The sequence below is a fragment of the Pipistrellus kuhlii genome, unplaced genomic scaffold (assembly GCF_014108245.1).
Source record: "Pipistrellus kuhlii isolate mPipKuh1 unplaced genomic scaffold, mPipKuh1.p scaffold_m20_p_5, whole genome shotgun sequence".
Classification (NCBI taxonomy): Eukaryota; Metazoa; Chordata; class Mammalia; order Chiroptera; family Vespertilionidae; genus Pipistrellus; species Pipistrellus kuhlii.
The window spans coordinates 30767003-30785230 of NW_023425551.1; the positions used below are offsets into that span (position 1 = coordinate 30767003).

Genomic DNA, 18228 nt, shown 5'->3' on the forward strand with positions numbered 1-18228 from the left:
ACTAGTAGGACTCATTTTACCTTAATTATTTCCTTAAAGGCCTAGCTCCAAAGACAGTAACTTTGGATATTAGGCTTTTGAACTTTGCATTTGGTGTAGCACATTTCTACCCATCACATTACTTTAGGAATGGACCTGTTGGTAAAGATAAATGTGCCCATGAATATATCCCAACAACTTAATACTCCTTGGCAGAAACATTGAGTATACACACTAAAAACATTATGAAGGAAATCAAAGAACTCTAGTAATCACAAACTGAAAGCCTCTTGAGAACATTGACGTATAGGTATAAAATAATTTGTTCTTTGTATATAATTTTTAATATTAATATGTGATTATAATTAGTTTTTTATTTATAAGGAAGAGTTTATTATTCTACAGATTTTATTTTTAAATATATTTTGGGGGAAAGCTATATAAATTATATATAAAAAGCTATATATAATTGTGTATATATTACAGCTAAATGAAGGAGAGACAATCATGACAATTGAAAATCCGGATAATCCATTTTATCCTGTAATCCATCGTCAGTATATTTACTTTTTATCTAATAAGGAAACTAGAGAAAAATTTATGAAGAACCCAATCAAATATATTCGCCAACCCAAACCTAAGCCTAATATGCCCCTTAAGATTGCAATTGTGGGGCCTCCAAAATCTGGGAAAACTACAGGTAAGGATGTGTTTGTGCTTGTTATCCGTAGCATAAAAAAATACACTGAAAAGTAGTGCCACATCTCCAGAAACAACTACTCGAATTAACACAAAAAGGGATAGAAAACCTAAATAGGCCAATAACCATTGCAGAGAAGGCCTTCAAAAATATATCCCTACTCCCAAACAGCTTTCTATAATTTCCCTATCTCATTAAATCTTTAAATTTTATAGGGAAATTATAGAAAACTTTCAAAAGGCTAAAAACTCAAGAGATCTTTCCTGTGTCTTTTTTTTTTCCTCTTCATCCAAAAATGTACTTATTGATTTTGGATACAAGGGAAGGGAAGGGAGGGAGGGAGATAGAGAGGGAGGAAGGGAGAGAGGAAGGGAGGGAGGGAGGGAGAGAGAATATGAATGTGAGAGTGAAACATCAATCTGTTACCTCCTACAGACACCCCTACAGGATCCAGCCACAACCCGGGTAATGCCCTGAACAGGAATCGAACTGACAACCTTTCAGTGCACAGGATGATGCTCAACCAATTGAGCCACACCAGCTAGGGCCTTCCTGTGTTTTTATAAGCTTTTCCAGATCAAGGGACAAGACAGTTAGCTTTCTGATTTATTTTCTATTTATTTTTATTAAGGAATACGGTCCATATAATCTAAAAAGTATAAAGAATACAAATTACTTTTTACATTAGCATAATCCTGATATCAAAACCTAACAAAGATAATATAAGAAATTACAGCCCTGATCAGTTTTTTCTCAGTGGTTAGAGCATCTGGTCTCGGGTTCAATTCCAAGTCAAGAACATATACTTCAGTTGTAGGTTCTATCCCAGGCCCTGGCTGGTGTGCGAGTGAGAGGCAATCAATCAATGTGTCTCTCTCACATTGATGTTTCTTTCTCTATCTCCTCCTCCTCCCTCCCACTTTCTCTAAACAAATCAATGGAAAAAATATCCTCAGTTAAGATTAAATTGTAAAAAAGAAATGAAACAAACATAATAGCAGTATATTAATATTATATTAGCATAACAAGTATATTAAAATATTTTATAACTATAATCTACTGTATTAATAGTTTAAAGAGTAAAATCTACTATATTAATTATTGCTGAATTGAATAAGGCACTGTGTAAACTATATCCCTATAATGTTTGAATTTTGTATACCTTTGGACTGTGTGTGTGTATGTGTGTGTGTTTAAAGGCATTTAGTTTAACAATAGGTTCCTGTAATATTTCAAAATGATATGGTAACACAAACAGTGATTGTGTCAATAAGAATGGAATGTACAGACTGATGCAGCCATTGTGGAGAACAGTATGGTGTCTCTCAAAAAATTAAAATTGGAACTTCCATTTGACCCAGTAATCCCACTTCTAGGAATGTATCCCAGGAAAACAGAAACACAAATTAGAAAAAATATATGCACCCCTATGTTCATAGCAGCACAATTTACAATAGCTTAAGATTTGGAAACAGCCTAACTGCCCATCAGCAGATGAATGGAATAGAAAACTGTGGTATATCTACACAATGGAATTCTACACTGCTGTAAAAAAAAAAGAAGGAATTCTTACCATTTGCAAAAGCATAGAAGAAACCAGAGAGCATTATGCTAAGCAAAATAAGCCAGTCAAAGAAAGATAAATATCACAAGTTCTCATTTGTGGAATATAATGAACATAGACTGATGAACAAAAATAGAACTAGAGACATAGAAACATCGAACAAACTGTACAACCTATGAAGGAAGATACAGGTGATAACAGAATTTAAAAAAAACAAAACACCATGGACTTAATGACTTGTAGACTAGAGAATGAAGGGAGGAGATGAGGGCAAAGATAAGTCTGTTAACAGGAAAAATAAAGGTGAGTTCTTTTGTCCCACAACTGCAGATGAAGTATGTTTTGCTCATTTAAACTTCTGAACGTGACAAGAACCTTTAATAGTCCTATTCGTAATGTTTTACAAAGATAATGATATTTCCCAAAGTGAGCAAAACATGGGCATCTACACTAATAAAAGAGAAATATGCAAATTGACCAAACCTCCACAAACGCCCATCAGGAGTATGCAAATTAACCTAACAAAGAAGGTGGGTTGATTTGCATATGCAGGCATGGAGCAGCCAGGTTGGGCAGGACGCCTGCTATGAGGAGGAGGGAGCTATAGGAGCAACGCTCTGGCCCGGAGCAAGGACTTGCAGGCTCCCAGGCAGCAGGGAGTGAAGCCAGAGGAAGGAAGGTCTATTCTTGCATGAGTCTTCATGCAACAGGCCTCTAGTTCAAAATAAGATCCCACAACCACAGCAGAAAGTGAAAATGAAGCCGGGACCGGTTTGGCACAGTGGATAGAGCATCGGCCTGTGGACTGAAAGGTCCCAGGTTCGATTCCGGGCAAGGGCATGTACTTTGGTTGCGGGCACATCCCCAGTAGGGGGTGTGCAAGAGGCAGCTGATCGATGATTCTCTCTCATCGATGTTTCTAACTCTCTATCTCTCTCTTCCTCTCTGTGAAAAATCAATAAAATATATTTTAAAAAAAAAAAAAAAAAAAAGAAAGAAAAAAGAAAGTGAAAATGGAGACAAGACCATCTGATTTTTCATTTCTTTGTGGAAATAGAGGTCAATTCTTTTTTTTAATATATTTTATTGATCTTTCCACAGAGAGGAGGAGAGAGGGATAGAGAGCTAGAAACGTTGATAAGAGAGAAACATTGACCAGCTGCCTCTTGCACACCCCCTACCGGGGATGTGCCCGCAACCAATGTACATGCCCTTGACCGGAATCGAACCTGGGACCCTTCAGTCCCCAGACTGACACTCTACCTCTGAGTCAAACCGGTTTTGGCTAGAGGTCAATTCTTTAACAAAATGTTAAATTATAAAAGCGTAATTATTTTCAGAACTTTAAAAAAATAGGTTTGATTCTAGCATTTGTGGCAAAACTAAGGCTAAGGGTTCTGCCAGTCTCTGTTTTGGGTGATCTTAAGTGTAATCAACTAATCTGCATTCCTGTCGGATAAGATAGGCCTCTGCATACTGCTATCTCTAGAGAGGGGCAAGGTATATGGACCCTGGCAGAACACTCCCACCTTTAATACTAGTTCCTGGAAAGCCATTGCTTGGTCTCATTCAAAAGAAGCATAGGCCAAGGTGAGTCTTCTTTCAACCAATGGCAACTTCTACATCACTTTGGACAAATCACTTCATTTAATTGGGCTTCAGTTGTCTCATGTATAAAATTAAAATTTCAATATCCATTCTATCCATTAGGTGGAATAGTTGAAAATATGGAGTTACAGAAGAAAAACTGCCTCATATACTTTAAATTACTATTTATATGTCTAGTATGCCATTATAATTTATAAAAATTATTTCTTACAGGATTAACTGAGTTATTTTGGACATAATACCAAACATTAATAGTACACATAGGATGTAAAGCTCTCAATAATTTTTCTACCTCATGCAAAAGAAGGCAAAGAAGACTTAATTGTTGGTTGAGTTATGAGAAAAACCTAGAGTTGGCTCATTACCCAGATCCATCTGCCACATACCTGAAATATTAATAATAATTGACCTTTGACAGTATTAATTCAGTAAAATGTAACAATTTTAATTTTCCAAATTTCTTTGAGGAATGTAAAGATTACTTTGCTATTAATATTAATTGTCCATAACCTGCCACTAAGGTTAACGGTTGACTTTGTGAAATGGAGTAAGTTTAATATTTTAATGTTTTCCAGTTGCCAAAAAAATTGCAAGTGAATATGGCTTAAAGCGTTTGTCAGTAGGAGACGCTTTGCGTTCCGTGTTAAGCACCCAATCAGACACAGAGCTGGCACTTATGTTAAATTGGCATCTTCATAAAGGAATGACAGTACCTGATAAACTGGCTATTCAAGCCTTAGAAGTATCTCTGATGCACAGTTCATGTAATACCGCAGGGTAAGTGGGGAACTGGAGGGAATGATGGACTAGTTCAAGAAATTACTCACTGGAATTTAAAACACTTGTCTTAAATAGGGTCTAAAGCTCTTGTAAAAGGTGTGATCTTCCTGTCAAAGGATGAGACCCCTTCCTGTCAAAGGAAGGTCACATATTTTAGTTTTCTATGAAGCTAAATCTTGGCTTGAGCACTTACATGCCAGAGTAACAAGTTGGCCACTTGACTCTGCTGCAACCCTGAGTCATCCAAAAGTCTCTGGGCTTTGACATTCCCATTGACTGGTGACAACTGTCCTGATCCAGCTCTGGGGGAGAAGTGATATTACCACACTGCTTCCTGATGTGACCTCCACAACCCACCAGAGCTCCGCACTGCCTCCTGAGCGACGGGGAAGTGGCCTTCCCCTGCCACGGGAGCAGTGCCCCTCCCCTTAATGCTTCGTTTGGACAGGAGGGCTGTCTGTGCTTGAGCTATGCCTTCAGTTTACACTCCTCTGCTCAACCATTGCTCTCTCAGTGCAGGCACTGGTCACACCCAGTAGTAAAAGACGGGGGAGCCTAAGGCCCTGCTCTTGAGCCCAGGTCACTGACCTAGATTCCTGATTCACTCAAAGTTGTTTTATGTCAAGGAGTCTCTTTACCCTTCCTTGCACCTGGTGCTTAATCAAATCCTTGGAGAGTTCTCCTAATTCAATTATGAGGGAGCAGATTCTGGGATGTGGATATCCTGTAAGTATGTATCAAAGGAGTCTTTTTCTCCTCAGAGAAGATCCTGGGATTTAGGCAAATTGAGTTACTCCTCCCTGGAGGTCAGCTTTGCACACAAGAAATCTCAGGAAGAGCAATCCCAAAGTTTTTCTATTTCACCTTAATACCAGAAGAGTGACTACCTATTTTCCCTGAATTTCCCCAATCCTCAAGTGACCCTTCACAGGAGAGAGAAATTGGGCTACTCCCCATTAAAGAAAATGACAAGGACACCCCCATATATTCTGTTAAGCTTGCGCAGCTAGGTTAATTTACACTCTGCTGGGCCATGAAACTTGGAACTATTTAGTGGCTAGGTTAATTTACACTCTGCTGGGCCATGAAACTTGGAACTATTTAGTTGCTAGAAACTTGGAACTATTTAGTAGCATCTCCCTGACTTTGGGGGCCACTCCTCCCAGATTTTATGAACAACCCTTATTCCTCCTCCCAGTTTAATAATAACACTCCCATTATTTCAAACTGTTGGACTAACAAATTCTCCTTCATTTCTGCCCAGTGGCATTGTTACAGAAGACCGAAGAAAAACCAAGCAATGCTTAGATAAAGGGGAATTACATTTTAATGTAATTATGAGCAAGCCCAGAGAAAAGTGTGTCTTTCACATTCTGAGACCCTCAATATGGAGGAAGCTTTTTCTACTTATACTTTTCCCAGCTCTTTGTCTCTAAAATTTGGAATGAGACTTCTGGGCCTTCTGAGGAAGAAGGCCTGCGTGCTGGGAAGGGGCCGTGAGACCAAATCAAGGCCTGGCCTGGTGCCAGCACTAACAACTCTGTCTGGGGCATAGTTTACGGCCTCTCTGGAATGGGAGTAGTCTTATTTTCCTTATTATTTAAGCAAGCAAGCATTTACAGAAGCCAAAATAGCAGGATTAAATTTTTGTATAAGATGGATGCTTCAGCATGTGGGGCCTGCAAACGATTCTCTCCCAGAAATATAGGGCTTCTCTCATCAACTCTTCATCTCCCCTTCCATACACCCTAGCCTCCTCAATTGAATAACTCAATTTTTAAGGTATTATGTTATCTCTCGAATCCTGCCAAAACCTAGCTCTACGATGCTAAGGGCATGAGTTCAGAGCGGTGTGCCTGTGTATGCTGTCCTCCTCCTGAGCCTTGAGCTGACTAAGATAAAAAATATATAGATAGCCCAGTCGGGTGTGGCACATGCTTGGGTTGTGGGCTCGATCCCCTGTTGGGGGCATGCAAGAAGCAGCCGACCAATGATTCTCTCTCATCATTGACATTTCTATCCTCTCCTTCTCTCTTCCTCTCTGAAAACAATAAAATATATTTTAAATTAAAAAAAATAGAGATAAAAAGAGTGGAGTGCAAAGATGATAGGTTACATAAGGAAGAGCTAGAGCTACTCATAAAGAGATAGACTGGTCTGGTAGACAGAAAGGAAGGTATGAGAGAAAAGAAATCTGAAATTTTTATTTTCATGTTTCTCCTCGTTAGTGTTGTCATCGATGGATATCCTGTAACCAACTATCAGGTGACTCTTTTGGAGGCCGGGTCAATCATCCCCCTGATCATCTTTGAGTTGGATGTACCTTCCAAGGAGATTTTCAAAAGATTGCTCCTGGACAAAAAAAAGGAACAAAGGTAATGAGTGTGATGAAAACTGTGATTAAGGAATGAACATTAATCATCCAGAAAAAAAAAAAAAAAGTGTGTTTTAAACAGCGTTTTCCATTCCTTCTCTATTTCTCCATTAGTTTGCCTTATCCATTACACAATAGCTCACAGATTATAGCTGTCAAGAACTCCAAGTACCACAAAAATATTGTTCATATTAGGCAATTTTACCAAGAACAACATCAGAACTGGTATGTGATTGATGGATTTCACAGCAAATGGTGGGTATGGAATGAAGTCATTACGAATGTTAAAATGGTGAATAGATACATGCAGATATACCTGGAAAGAATAAAAGAAGGTAAGAAAACAATTAAATAACTGTTAAAATAGAATAAAATATGAATTTAAAGTCCTTATACACAACTCATGTTACTATAATTCATTCAATTTGAACATTTGTTCCCACACTTTAAATCAGTATTTTAATTATATAGTAATATCCAATTTTTGTGGGCATATATATTTGTTTTAATAAATGATTATCATCTTTGAGTGCCTGTGTGAACCTAGCACATAAAATTAATGCATGGTTTTCCACTAGAAGAGTTCATGGTGTTTGAGATGCTATGTGAGAAGCTATTTTTAAGATTGCCAGTTATTAAGGGCAGTAATCTGTGGAGTGACACTTGTAAAAATTTTGTTTAGGAATCAAGAATTAAAGTTATCCTTCCTATTTACATTCATTATGGTGTTATGTAAATGTTGAGTCTATAAAAAATTAATTCAGCATAAAAATTCTTTTTACCTATATTTGGAATCCATGAAAGAAAATGGTTGATTATATATTCCTATACATTTCTTGATTTTTCTCCAAAAAGACACAAAATAGAAGAAAAGTTATCTATGCCTGATTATCTCTAAAAAACAGTGACTCCAAACAATTTATCTGTAGGGGGTTTCAGAAACATCTACTTAATGGCTTTATTTAACTTTAGAAACTATAGAGAAGATATAAAAAAAAAAAAAAAGTATGAGAGAGCAATATGACTAAGAGAATCTTGTACAAGAAAAACTGCAGTGAGATACCGATGATAATTATATCACTGAATCTGACTTATTTTGTTATTTGGGCATAACCAGTATCTCTGGTTCCTATTGGTCTGCAGATTGGGAATTATTTTCACCTGAGTATTATAACACATGAAGATAAGCCCTACCTGGTTTGGCTCAGTAGATAGAGCATCAGCCTACAGACTGAACAGTCCCAGGTCCGATTCCAGTCAAGGGCACATGCCTGGATTGCAGATTCGATCCCCAGAGGGGACTTGCAGAAGGCAGCCAATCAATGATTATCTCTCATCATTGACATTTCTATACCTCTCTCCCTTCCTCTCTGAAATCAATAAAAATGTTTTTTAAAAAAGGATATGACATGAAGATAAGAATGCAATCAATGGAAGAATTTTTAGAAACCTATTACCAATAAGTTTAGATAGCATCACCCTAGTAATACATTCCACAACAGACTTTGAAAGCAAAAATCACGCTTCATTTATTCTTCTGTTACCTTATTTTCCCCTCCCTGCCTTGGATTAGGTCCTCATTCCAGTGAAGTATTGAGAAGAAAACTCTTAAACTTGTCCATTTAAGGAACTTGGGCTTTTAAAATAGACTCCTTAGGATAAACCTAGTCCCTTTTGGATAAATGTTTCTTCACTTCTTTTGGGTGGTATCTGAATGTAGGGGGAATTTTGTGTTAGTAACATCATGTCAACAAACTATTTCCCTAAAATCTGTCAATATAAAAATCAAAAATATGAAGCAAATGTATATATGTGAGTGGATATATATGTGTGTATATATTTAATAACATATAATTTATAATAGCTAAGAATTAAAAACAAAATAACCATTTACAAATAAATGGTTAAGAAAACTGTATATTTATACAATGAGGAATACTATGCATCAATTTTAAAAGTTACGTAAATCATATAACTAATATGGAAAGATGTCAAAGACCACAACTAATTGATAATAAGGCTTACAGTATAGTGGCATAAGCATACTATACGCCAAAAAAAATACACATGTGTACTTTGCAGAGAAGGTCTGAAAGGATGCAAACAACAGTGATTACCTCTTAGATGGAACTGTGAGGACAGAGATGTGAAGAGAAAGTTTTACTTTTTACTCTATTTTCCAGAAAGATAGAATATGTGTGCATTTGTATAATGTTGTGTAATTGAAGTTATTTTAATTTTTTAAATGATTGTGTTTTCTATGAAAAGATGTGTGTACAGTCATAGTTAATCTCTTGATAATAGGGAAAGCTGCCTGCATTGACAAGTTATGCATCACACCTCAAGAACTGATTTCTCGCCTGGGCGAGTTTGGACAGTACTGCCCTGTCAGCTTGGCAGAAAGACATGAACTAGTTGATTGCTCTGAAATGGAGACCTTGGAATTTGCAGCAGAATTCAGAGGGCATTATTATAAAATGGGTTCTCGGGAAAAACTGGATGTAAGTTTATACCTAACTCCCAATATGTACCAGGGAAAGAAAATTCCTGTCTCAGAATTCATCAGATAGGAAGGGGTGGGCACAGATGTGAACAAGGAGCTGGGTACCAGGAGCCTCATTGAACCTTTGGGACCAATTAGGCAGTTCAGAAGCCAGTCCTGAGACTGCATCCCAAACATATTTAGCATAATGTAGATGTTCAGGGTCAGTGATGGGTCCTCAGCCTGAGTCAGCTGAACAGGTAGGGAGACCCAGCAGTGAGCGTCACCAATGGAGGGATGCTTGCTGAGCCACGGGAGAGCACCCAGAGGATGGGATTCCGCTCCAAGAGTGCAGAAGGGAAGTCAAAGTCAGTAGAAACGAGCAAGGTTTCCTGTTTTAAATTTCTTTTCTGTCACTAGAATTCTCTAATAAACCTCATTTTTTCTGTTTAATGGAACAGAATGCAGATTTATTCTAATATTATAAATAGTTGGTAGTTGAAAACTAATCAGATGCCTCTGAATATTTTCTTTGCCTCTGAAAATTTAGAGTTTTTTGTTCACTTAATTAAGGAGGCATTCTTTCTGCTTATTTAAATGATAATCATGGCCGAGACAGGTTTGGCTCAATGGATAGAGCGTCGGCTTGGGGACTGAAGGGTTCCGGGTTCGATTCCAGTCAAGGGCAAGTACCTTGGTTGTGGGCATATCCCCAGTAGGGGTTGTGCAAGAGGCAGCTGATTGATGACTCTCTCTCATCGATGTTTCTAACTCTCTATCTCTCTCCCTTCCTCTCTGTACAAAATCACTAAAATATATATTTTTTTAAATGATAATCTTGAATTTAAAAACCGGAAGAACTCTATAAAATGGAGGGGCATCTGTTGTAACTGAAGCAAAGGGCATGCATGTAGTTCATTATACTGCAGGACAGAGAGACAGGTGGGCAGGGACAGTGTGCTCTCCGGTGCCTGGCACATAGTAGGAACTCAGCAAATATTTTTGTATAAATAGATAAGCAAGCGAGTAGATTGGGAGAGACCTTACATGCGATCACTTGGGAGTATTACTGTAAGGAACTTCCAGCCAGGGAAGGAGTTATGGTAGTGCTGAAAGCAACTCATAGATGGTTTGAGGAACCAAACATTGCTTCTGAAAATGGGGGGGGGGGGGCGGTACCAGGAGAGCCTCAGTGGGCTTTTGCTTGGCATGGTATTCCTGTTTTAAATGGTCTTATTGCTGTAATCCTATCTTTATAGAAATTTTTGGAGAGCCCAGAATTATACGTGCCTCCATTAGCACCTCATCCACTCCCATCTGCCGACATGATCCCCAAGAGGCTGACACTGTCAGAGCTGAGGAAGCGGTTCCCTAAGTGTGCAGAGCTCCACGGCTACTGTCCTGTGACCTATCAGGATGGAAACCAAAGGCAGGTCCTCGTGGAAGCACAGGATGAGTGACATCTCTACTCGGAATAAGTGGTTCATATAACAGTCTTAACTTTGTGTCCAAAACGTCACTACTGTTTAACTGGAAAATATTCTTTCTTGAGTTGCATAGCTAGAGAAATAAAGCAATTTGACATTTTACTTACATACTCCTGTATATTAATTACACTATAACTTTTTTTCTTTCAGATATGAAGCATTAGTTCCTGGGAAAATTAAGTATGCCATAGAATATCGTGATCGTATATACATTTGTGAGAGTAGTGAAAAACTTGAGAAGTTTTTGAGGTGAGACCATTCACTAAGCCACATATTTCTTGATTATCTTCTATGTTCAGAGTACCATGATGGGATAGATATGTGTGTGCATATATATATATATATATATATATATATATATATATATGCACACACACACACACACACACATATACATACATGTATAATAGTGAACAAGCTCTGAACCCTGCTGTTCCAAAATCTGAGGCTCAGAGGTAAAAGAGACGATAAATACCTGATAAGAAAGCAGAATGTGCCGTAACTGGTTTGGCTCAGTGGTAGAGCGTCAGTCTGCGGACTGAAAGGTCCCAGGTTCGATTCCGGTCAAGGGCATGTACATTGGTTGCGGGCACATCCCCGGTAGGGGGTGTGCAAGAGGCAGCTGGTTGATGTTTCTCTCTCATTGACGTTTCTAGCTCTCTATCTCTCTCCCTTCCTCTCTGTAAAAAAAAAATATATATATATATATATATTTTAAAAAAAACAAAAACAAAAAAAAAAAACAGAATGTGATGGGGTTTAGGGTGGGGAAATACCAGGAAGTGTGGGCAAGTGTAGCCTGAAAGTCTGACTAGATTGTCTCTTTGTGAATGAGGAGTGGGGACTGACGAGGTAAAAGAAAAGGGACAGGCTTTAACCAGAGGGACCTACAAGCCTGGGCCAGGCGCTCACAGAGTGCAGGGAATTCAGCATGGCTAGGTGTGATGTGGAGAGGGAAAGGAGGAGGAGGGGCGCTGGAGACAGTGAGCCGGGCCCAGTGTGAAGGTCAGGTACAGTCACCATCCATCATTTAGACCTCATTCAATAGTCAGTCGAATGCACTGACTGGTTTTGAGTGCTATAATCAAACATGCTTTGGAAAGAGACCATCATTGGAACGTTGATAATGGATTGGAGGCAGGAATGCTGGTTATGAGGCTGTTGGAGTAACCCTGTCCAAAATACTATTGCACGTTTGAGGTCACTCATGAGAGGTAAAGTGGGAAAATCAGCAGGCTTAGATCAAGCCCAGAGAAACGACAACAAAGGAATGTCAGCAGAGCCCACAGGGGAGAATGCAAAGGAAGAACCCACTGAGAGGTGGAAGGAGAGCCAGGGAGGGAGGGAGGCTCAGGAGGTGAAGGCAGGAGGGGCTCTGGGAGGGTGTGGCCAACAGGTGTAAATGCTGCGTGGAGGTGAAGCGAGACAGCATTTGAGAGTGTGTCAGGTTCAGGCTATCACGGGTCATCAATGACCATGGCAAGAACGGCTTCAGTCGAGTAAGGTGAGTAGCAGCCAATTACAGGGTGTCAAGGAATGGGTGCGAGGTGATGATGTGAACGCCTTGGCTGTAGCCCAGAGTTTACAAGCACAGATGTCTACAGTGCTGGGAAGGGGATGTGAGGGAAGCAGGTTGGAGGTGAAGCAACAGGAAATGGTGGGGACTGCTGCCCACTCACTTGCAGATGCCCCAATTAAAGGGGCAGCAGCTACTCATCTACTGACAGGCATTTCTGTTTTTCACAAGAAGTTGGGAAGCAAATTTCTAATAATTTTTTTCTGATTTTTAAATGTTTGTGACTGATTCAACATTTTTTTTAAAAATTATACGTGGATCAAATCACATCTGCAGATGGAATCTGTGCAATAGTCTGTGATCTCTAGTGAAATGCAGTTTGAAGAAGTTTAACCGTAAAAAGAAAAGACATTAGTTGCTGGAAGAAATAGGAGCTTGAAAGACTGAGGTGGTTTTTCTTTCTTTCTTTCTTTCTTTTCTTTTTTTCCCTAGTGGGGGAGGTTTGAGCATGTTTAAAGGCAGATGCATGGGAAAGAAATGCCAAAGGTGAGAGGGAGAGAGGAATGCTATAGTGAGAAACTAAGGAGAGGGGAGAGTGGGGATCCAGAGTGTGGGTGGAGAATGACCGCAGATGGGCAGGAAGTTTCACCGTGCAAAGAGGAGCCTGTGTGGGGCTTTGCTGGTGATAAGCATGCTTCTCTTCATAGAGCATAGCATCTGTATAGGGGGTTATTTGGGAGAGTTAGAAGTTTGAAGAGAATAAAGAAAGTCGTATATAATTGCTGTGAAAAAATGAGAAAACTGAGAATAGGGGAGCTAGGGACTGAGGCAAATGTGATGGTCATGAATTTCTAAAAGCTCCAGTGGAGAAATGGGTAGTGAATATATGTTTTCATTGTCTCTCCTATATCTACATGCCTGTATACACACTTGAGTTTATCTGTGAACATCATCTAATGAATCTTGTGTTTTCAGAATGCCACTGAAATACTGGAATCAGAAGCTTCCATACAAACTTCCCCCGTTAAAGGAACCAGTACATCTCACTAGTCTCCCTTTGCCTGGATATCTGGAACAGGTTCAGTTACAAGATTTTCTTTCTCTCTATATATATAAATTGAAAATATATATTTTTTAAAATATATTTTTATTGATTTCAGAGAGGAAGGGAGAGGAATAGAGAGAGAGAAACACCAGCGATGAGAGAAAATCTTTGATAGGTCGCCTCCTGCACACCCCACACTGGGCATGTGCCCTGACCAGGAATCGAACAGTGATCTCCAGGTTCATAGGTCGATGCTCAACCACTGAGCCATGTCGGCTGGACACAATGACCTCTCCTTTAACAGTAATTTTTATTTTAGTAATGATGAAATTCAAGGCAGAGTTTTCTGATTTTAAGCTGCAAATCCACTTTAACCCATTTTGTTTATGGGAGCTTATGAAAAGATGTGTGCAATATCTACTTTTCAAATACCAGCACTAAAGTAAAGAGAGAGTAGATTGTCATAAAATTATTTACATTTGACATGTAGTTTTTGAATTTTGAATTTCAGTGTCTGTAAAATATTTTATTTTGAAATGTATAGATCCAGTGTCTGAGAGGTTTATTTCCAGCTTCAGAGTTGAGTTAGTGTCTTTGAAGCTATTTACTGAAGTCACACTTTATCTAAATATGAGTCTTTTTAAACATAGTAAAACTTAGCAGCCAACTACTGTTTCATACCTCTTTCATAAAAATTCTTAACCACTTTGTTGTGTTTTTCAACTCTCCTAGATATTTCCTTTTCAATCTGGTTTAATATCAAAATGTAAGATGAGGCTGACCCACAGAGGATTTTCCCATAAAGGTCAAGTTTTACCAGGAGGACCTCAAACCTTATTTGCCTGCCCCAGGTTCTGGAATATTGACTGCAGTGACCTCTCTGGCCCCTGAGAGACCTTGTCAGGTGGCCAAAGGTCCAGATAGTGGAGGCAATCTGGCCAGCTCTGAGTAATAGAAGCAGAGATGGGCCAAGACAACTCAAAGCCCAGTGTCCCCTTCTTTCTTTTTTAATGTTGTGCTATGGAAAATGTCAAACATATAAAAATAGAATTGTGTAATGAAGCCCATGTAGCTATCACCTCGCTGGCACTACTAATCCAATTTATAATTTTCATTTTTCTTAACCAAATGTATTTTGGCTTTCTTTTATGTTGACTAAGTGGTCATCTAACTATCTTCATAAGCTCCATTCCTAACCCCAGGAGATTACTAGAGGCAAAGAATAGCTTCTTTATCTATTTGCCACTAAGAAAAGAAATCAAACTCAAATATACATGTAATTTCAATGGTTTCCTATCTGCAGGGCATCGCAACTTCTCTAATTAAAGCAATGAATGCAGTAGGATGCTTAAAGCCCAAATTTCCTTTCTTAAGTGTAAAGAAATCTGCGCTACTCTATATAGCATTTCATCTAAAAGGTACGTCTTTTTTTTAATTATATATTATTCAGAAATAATTGAACACTAATTGTAGTATATGTAATAAACAGGATTGTTGAGCTGGGTTGGTCTCTTGAATGATTGATGTGTGTGTGTGTGTGTGTGTGTGTGTGTGTGTGTACAAATATTTTTACAAAAATACTAAAACTCAATTTTTAGTTTTTAAAGCAGGGACTTTGAGTAATATAGTCAGCTCTCAAAAATTCATGCCACAGAGGAAGGTGAAAATGCTACTATGATCTGAAATAGAATAATCCCCAAATTTTGCTTGGGATTGGGATATCTTCTCAGCTCAATCACACATACACAGTTCTCTTTCTCTGTAATTTAATGATTTACTAACCTAACAGAAAAATTCTGTGAAATTTTCTACAGCCTTTAATCCCAAAGGTTCTGAATATACAAGAAAAAAGTATAAGAAGAAGATGGAGCAGTTTGTAGAGAGATGTGAACTCATTACATACCTGAGTGCCCATATGACCAGAAAATACAAGGAACCTCAGTTTAGACCCATTGACTTTGATCATAAATTACAGACCTTTATCTCTCTCAAAAACATAGACCCAGTTAAAGAATAGTTTGCTTGGGTGACTGCAACCAGAATCTCAAGAGTTATTCTAACGGCACGAGGGAAATCAGTTGGAAATCTGGCCTTCTCTGACTAACCTCTCCCTCCTGAGTGAGGCACCGTGGCGGCCAGACCTCCCAGACTCCAGGCTCTGCCACCCAGGAAGGGGTGCTCTTCTGTAAGCATAAGTTTTAACATCACTTTAAAGTTTATTGCTCTTGGTCTGAAATTTGATGCTTTAGCAAAATGGTTATTCCATCTAGAATTGCACTTAGAATATTTTTGGTAATTCATTTTACTTAATATATCTGTTGTTCATTTTCCTCTTAACACCTGCAGTTAAAAAGTCAGTCTCTGTTAAAGAAAACTATTCAGTAAATGTTAGAAAGCGTCAAGAAACAAAACTAACATTGCTATCAATAAAATAGAAATATTGGTTATAACTTTTGAAATAAGTTGTTTGTAAATTTTGTGAACCTAAGATGCTTTATCATTTTCCCAACAAAAATAAATGGCTTTTGAGATAACTAAATGGCTGCCTCTTTTCTTTTTAAGTATTTAAGAAGGCATCCTTTATTCATTATTTGTAATTTGAAATCACCTGGAGTTTTGAGAAGGATGAAATCTAGAGTCTTATATGACACTATCAAGAAGTATATACAAGTGGGAAAGTTACTAAATTGAATTTGAATAAGATTCTAAAAAATAAGATTATTAGTTTTTCAGCAGTAGCATAAGAAATCTAGAATGTGAAATAGTGAGACTGGCTTCTTAAAAAATAAAAAAACCAACCTGTGTAATCTTAGGTAAATCAATTACTACTCTGAATCTTTGTTTCTTAATCTCTAAAATTACAGATTTAGCTCTTTTCAGCTTTATCAAGGTATAATTGACAAATAAAATCATAAGTACTTTAAGTGTTCAACGTGGTGATTTTGATGTGAGTATACATTGTGAAATATTTACCACAATCAAGTTAATTAACACATCCATCACCTCACATAGTTACTTTGTGTATGCGTATGTGTATGTGTGTGTGTGTATAAGTGTGTGTATGCATTTAAGAACCAAATTTCAAGTATGCAGTACAGTACTGTTACCTATAGTCACCACTGTAATTGAGTCAGTATGGTATTAGTGAACAAATAGACAAATCAATGTTAACAGAGAAGCCACCAGAAATACACTGAGATAAATATAGTCAATTGATCTTTAACCAAGGAACAAACTGAACATCCATATGCAAAACAATTAAACTAGACACAGACATTTTACGTTTCACAAAAATTAACTCAAAATGGATCACAGATCAAAATATAAAATGCAAAACTATAAAACTTCTGGATAATAAATCAGGAGAAAAATCTAGATATCTTTGATTATGGCAATGACTTTTTAGATATCTCAGGCATGAAGCATGAAAGAAATGACTGATAAGCTGGACTTCATTAAAATGAAAAACTTCTGGTCTTCAAAAGACACTGTCAAGATAATGAGAAGACAAGCTACAGACTGGGAGAAAATTCTTGCAGAAGATATCTGATAAAGAACTGTTATTCAAAATATACAAAGAACTCCTAAAACTCTGTCAAATAACCCGGTCAAAAATGGGCAAAAGACCTAAACAGACATTTCACTAAAGAACATATGTAGATGGAAAATAGCATATGAAAAAAATACTCCATACAAATATGTCATTAGGGAAATGCAGATTAAAACAATGAGATGCCACTACACATCTATTAGAATTGCCAAAATCACCCAGCTGGTGTCAGAGCACATGCTCAGGTTGCAGGCTCTATCCCCAGTGTGAGGTGTGCAAGAGGCAGCCAATCAATGATTCTCTCTCATTATCATCATCACTGATGTTTCTATTTCTTTCTCCCTCTCCCTTCCTCTCTGAAATCAATAAAAATATTTTTTTAGCCGAAACCAGTTTGGCTCAGTGGTAGAGCGTCGGTCTGCATACTGAGGGGTCCCAGGTTCGATTCCGGTCAAGGGCATGTACATTGGTTGTAGGCACATCTCCGATGGGGGATGTGCAAGAGGCAGCTGGTCGATGTTTCTCTCTCATTGATGTTTCTAGCTCTCTATCTCTCTTCCTTCCTCTCTGTATAAAATCAATAAAATATATACTTAAAAAAAATTTTTTTTAATGTTGAAGATTGCTCAGTGCCCAGTGAAATTCAAATTTCAGATAACCACATGGATTTTTTTTTTTTTTTTTAGTATAAGAATATTCCATGATATTATTTATCTGAAATTCAAATTTTACTGGATGTGCTCTGGTTTTATTTTCAAAATCTGGCCACCATACTTCCATCTCCTGCCATTCTCCCTCTCATTCAGTGTGTGTGCTCCAGCCACACAGGTCTTCCTGTCCCTCGAAAGTCCCAAGCTCATTTCCAGTCTTAGAGCCTTTATGCTTGCCTTTTCCTTGCCTGGAGTACTGCTAGTCCAGATCTTCACACAGCTGACTTCATTAGATTTCAGCTGAAACGTAACCCTATCTTGACTTCATTTCCTGTCATTCTCTATCTTCACTACTCATAAAACTTAACACACCTTGAAAATTATATTATTTATTTGTTTACTGGTATTTTTTTCTTTTCCTCCCATAGAAGAATATAATTCAATTCATGGGGATAAGGGCCTTGTTAGTTGCAATGTTCCCTAGTGCCTGGCA

The 18228-nt window shown here is 38.0% G+C and overlaps 1 protein-coding gene across 1 annotated transcript in view; it reads left to right on the top strand.

The window, feature by feature from the left end:
* AK9 (adenylate kinase 9) overlaps positions 1 to 16109 on the top strand; it is a 103410-nt gene extending 87301 nt beyond the window's left edge. The window contains exons 33-42 of the mRNA XM_045572773.1: positions 466 to 679; positions 4427 to 4628; positions 6860 to 7006; positions 7120 to 7340; positions 9310 to 9506; positions 10747 to 10916; positions 11125 to 11223; positions 13466 to 13568; positions 14839 to 14953; positions 15350 to 16109. Of these exons, the coding sequence (XP_045428729.1) occupies positions 466 to 679; positions 4427 to 4628; positions 6860 to 7006; positions 7120 to 7340; positions 9310 to 9506; positions 10747 to 10916; positions 11125 to 11223; positions 13466 to 13568; positions 14839 to 14953; positions 15350 to 15552 (1671 nt within the window). The 3' untranslated portion in view covers positions 15553 to 16109. The remainder of the gene's footprint in view (positions 1 to 465; positions 680 to 4426; positions 4629 to 6859; positions 7007 to 7119; positions 7341 to 9309; positions 9507 to 10746; positions 10917 to 11124; positions 11224 to 13465; positions 13569 to 14838; positions 14954 to 15349) is intronic.
* Positions 16110 to 18228: the final 2119 nt, after the last annotated feature.